Here is a 4,333-nt window from a genome sequence, read left to right on the forward strand (position 1 = left end):
ATCACAAACTACAAACCCCTTTGTATTATATCCTTTCAATTCGAAATCCCGTGAACTAATTTGTTGCCGTAAAACAAATAGAGTCACAATTAATGCTATGCATTAATTAGACATAGTTATATATATATATATATATATATATATATATTCGAATGGTGCAAAATCCAAAATCCCTAAGAGCGTTTCAGCCGAAGTCAAAGAAGGGAAGAGAGGAGAGGAGTTTTACTTGTGTAATTGTATATCAAAATTTTTGAAATTAACTCTCTATTTATAGGCTAATTAGTTAGGGTTTTAGACTTGATAGACAAACAACTTTAAAGGCTTTCCAAGCCTTATAAATTTCGGCCCTATCAACTTAGAATTAGGAAACTCCACTAATTCCTAATTATACTTAAACACCTCCTTTAGATTAATTAAATACTATTAACTCTTTAATACATTTAATTAATCATTTATTTAATTAATCATTTCGTGATCAAATTAATTAATATATTACTTTAATATACTAATTAGTTGTATAAAGTTACCGTGTCATTTTGTGTGACCCCGTAGGCTTAAATTATTTCTGGACATACGTTTTATATTTAACATGATCACACTCCAACATATATAAAAAGTATATTTTTCGCAATGTGTGATGTATTACTGTATAAGTTTACTTGATAACCCGGTCACCAACCGGGTATTAATCTAGTTATTTTGGGATAAGTATTCTGAAATGTAACAAATTTTGAAGGATTGTCTATAATAGAAAATAACTTAAGTCGTGTATATTATATGTAATAAACTCGAAAATATGTTTATTGTATGTAAGAAAATATATTCGACCAATCAAACTCTAAAAAGTGGCAGCTATATATGGCTGCCGCATATAGCACGATACCCGCGCGTTGCAGCGGATACCATTAACAGATTGCAAATGAAAGAAAGATATTGAGAGAGAGTTGCGTGTATGTGAATATCAACAAATATAAAGGGAGAACTTTTTTGTGGAGGGTAGTTTGGACATTTCCCATATAACTTTCAGTATAGGGTTATACTTTTTATTATGTAATATAGATAAATATAAATTTGAGTTGTATACATACAATATACACGACTTTAGTTATTTTTACTATAAATATGTATCTAAAATTTATTACACATAGTTATCTATATTATTTCATTGGTCGAATGCCCTAAAATCGTTTTGCGTATACGTAGAATATTGTAAGTACTATACTTTTCGGAGTAAACTGAAATATGTCGAGCATTTTGGGCTCCACCATACCACCACAACATCATTACCAAGGGTATTAAACTATTAATTAATAGGATGCATTACTGGACTGGAAATCACAGCCTATGATGACTAGGCACATACAATAACAAAAGTAGTAAGCTTATTAAAAAGATGCAACAAAGTAACACACTGGAGTGACAGAAATGGAAAGTTAAGTGGCTAAAGTAATTAACCCCAAGACCACCAAGTAAAACAAACTGAAATTAAGAAGCTTTTATTCATTCATGCATCCCATTGGAAGAAGCTTTTATTCATTCATGCTCAATACCGCCAATTCAAGTTTGAATGTGGTCAGGTTGCAAGAGCGCAAGAGCTTCACCATCGTGCAAATTCTTTGAGTACCTCAGTTTCCTGTAGCCTTGACAATCGATAGGGATGAACAAGCGAGGGTGATGATCGTCCACAAGGTCTGGTAACGGTTCAAGTATCTCAGCTAGTCCTGTAACGAACGATGTAACCGACACCCGTGACTTTCCATCTTTGCTTACAATCCTGTGCCTAACATTGCGAAATCTTCCATTGCTCCACACCTTCCAATAATTAACTTACTTAGTTTTATATAAATTTATAAACAATATATATATATATATGTATGTATATGCTTACCGTTGCCATGTCAGCAATGAGAATAGAAAGGGTGCCGGGCCATGGATCGAAGGGGACGAAGTCGCCTGAGGGACTCATAGCTTCTAAACCACCAACGCCTGCCTCATCATCATGGACGAGGGTGAGGATACCAGAGTCTGTATGCACCGGCGCACCCAAGCTTCCAAAACTTTGAGGGGTGAAATGGTATTTGTTTATCCTGCTTTTAAATTTCCAATTCTCGAATTTCAAGTTTTCACTTTTCACCCCTAAGCTTTCACCTATTTTCTTTACGATCTCCCTAGCAATCTCATCTATAGCTTCAGCATATTTCCTAATCGTCTCTCTGAAACACATACCAAAAAAATAATCATATAATTAGTGATATATATATATCTACTCGTATTACTTATATAATATAATATAATATAATATAATATTGTATGTACCTTTGCTGAGGCGCCGCATCCAACTGCGAGCAAAAAAGTTCAACACCACGAGCTGACGTTAAGTCCTGCAATCCTATCGCCTCGTACAATGGGTATTTGGGCGACGGAGCAGCATATCCATCTTCGGGGACTTCGTGGTCGATGTTCCGGCCCTTGATCTCCTCCGGTAAATCACAAAGTAACCGGGCCACCGCCTGCATCTCCAGCATCAGTGTCTTAGGAAGTATTTCATTGAAGTTGAGCAGCCTAAAACAGCCCCACTCTTCACACGCAGCTAACAATTTCGATGATTGGTTTGGGAAATCCTGCAGATCGATCACCGGAATACTTGTATCACCGTTAATATTGTTGGCACCCATATCTTCTGTTATTGCGTGCTAAAATTTGCCAACAAAGTAAATTAGTACGAGTATTTATAAAGCAGAAGAATATATAGGTGAGAGATTGAGATCGACTGCCCGGGTGGCAAGAAAGACTATTTGTGTATACATCATATTGCCAACAATTTGTATACTCTATTAAAATATCTTCTTTTTTTTTTAATTTTTTTTTTATCTTCTTTCTCCTTTTTTTTTTCTTAATTAAGATCTAATTTATACTCCTTTCAAATTTTATATACGAGTATACATTATTAAGAACCGTTTTAGTGTTATTGTAAAGTTTATGCTTAAATAACACAATCAACTTCAACTTTTTAAGAGCGTTAAATCCTAATATATTGGTCTTTCAGATTTTATATGCATAATTCGAGTATATATCATTGTGAACCTTTTAATATTATGGTAAAGTTTATAAATAGATAATACATTCAATTTTTTCAAAGTGTTAAATCTTAATATCTTTTATTACATTTACTTGGTCTTACGTATGATTGATTTATCATTTGATAAAATAACCCTCACAAATAATTACTACACTTTATATTCATAGCGTTTTAATCCATTAATCTAGTTAATTATATATTCAGTCAGTTACGACACTTGACACTTAATAACTAAAAATACAAACCCTTAATCTCGTTTAACTCTGTCTCAACTTATGTTTTTCAAGTCGTTTACTATATGGCGGCATTTAATAAACTTCATTACTATAGTAATCGGGATGAGTATTATGTATTTTAAAATTCTAAGGGATCATGCTAAACATGTAAACTCTATGTTGTTACTAAAATATTTTAAACTAATTAATTAACTCGGGCATACTAATTAAAATTGTAAAACTATTAAATAAATTAAAAGAAATTATGTAATATTTGTTTTTAAAACATTATAACTTGATATAAATCTAATAATTCAACTAAAACTATAGTTAAATAGTTAATAAATCAACTAAATAAAAAAACATTTTCTTTTGTGATATTATATAGAGAGATTTTTTATTCTTTAAACAAATGATTGATATATTTAGGCTATTTCTATATTATTTATATATATGACATCATAATTTAAAAGAAAAGAGTTTTTAAGTGTAATATGGATTTGCCACATCAACAATTTTCTAATAATACCTATAAAAAAGACAATCTTGTTTTATTATATATAGAGATAGAGATAGGAGGTTCTGAAGTCCCGTGATGACGTGTGTTTGGTTTTAATGTTTAAATTTATAAAATGTTGTACAAGTTAATATCTCAAAAACACACACACCTTAACGGACAGGGGACCCGATCAGATGTAATACATAGTTTAGTGATAAGAAAAATACCGTTCGCAAGGACGCGTTGCCTTACCTAATCTAGTTGTTTGAGTAATTCAAATTGTTTTGGGGGTTGTCACGATTTCCTAACAAACTAATACTGAAAAGTAAATATATGGTATTACCGGGGCGTGCCGTTTCTGTAGTTTTAACCCCGTTTTGTAGTTTTAACATTAAATTAATTTTCTAGTATTTTATTTTTAGTTATGGGGTTAATTTAATTGAAACTAATTTAGCGGATAGCGGGTAAAATTACTTACAAAAAAGAAAAAGGGTGTGGCATTGTTAGGGAGTGTCAGCCATATTTTCCTCGGTCACCATT

General features: G+C 32.0%; 1 protein-coding gene across 1 annotated transcript; it reads right to left on the reverse strand.

Moving 5' to 3' along the window:
• Window positions 1-1,295: 1,295 nt before the first annotated feature.
• LOC122589016 (2-oxoglutarate-dependent dioxygenase DAO-like) lies at window positions 1,296-2,730 on the reverse strand. Its single transcript, XM_043761247.1, has 3 exons — window positions 2,317-2,730; window positions 1,889-2,213; window positions 1,296-1,812 (listed from the first exon to the last, which is right to left on the reverse strand). The coding sequence occupies exons 1-3, from the start codon at window positions 2,673-2,675 to the stop codon at window positions 1,558-1,560; spliced, it is 939 nt and encodes a 312-aa protein (XP_043617182.1). The 5' UTR covers window positions 2,676-2,730; the 3' UTR covers window positions 1,296-1,557.
• Window positions 2,731-4,333: the final 1,603 nt, after the last annotated feature.

Source organism: Erigeron canadensis, chromosome 2, assembly GCF_010389155.1.
Source record: "Erigeron canadensis isolate Cc75 chromosome 2, C_canadensis_v1, whole genome shotgun sequence".
NCBI lineage: Eukaryota > Viridiplantae > Streptophyta > Magnoliopsida > Asterales > Asteraceae > Erigeron > Erigeron canadensis.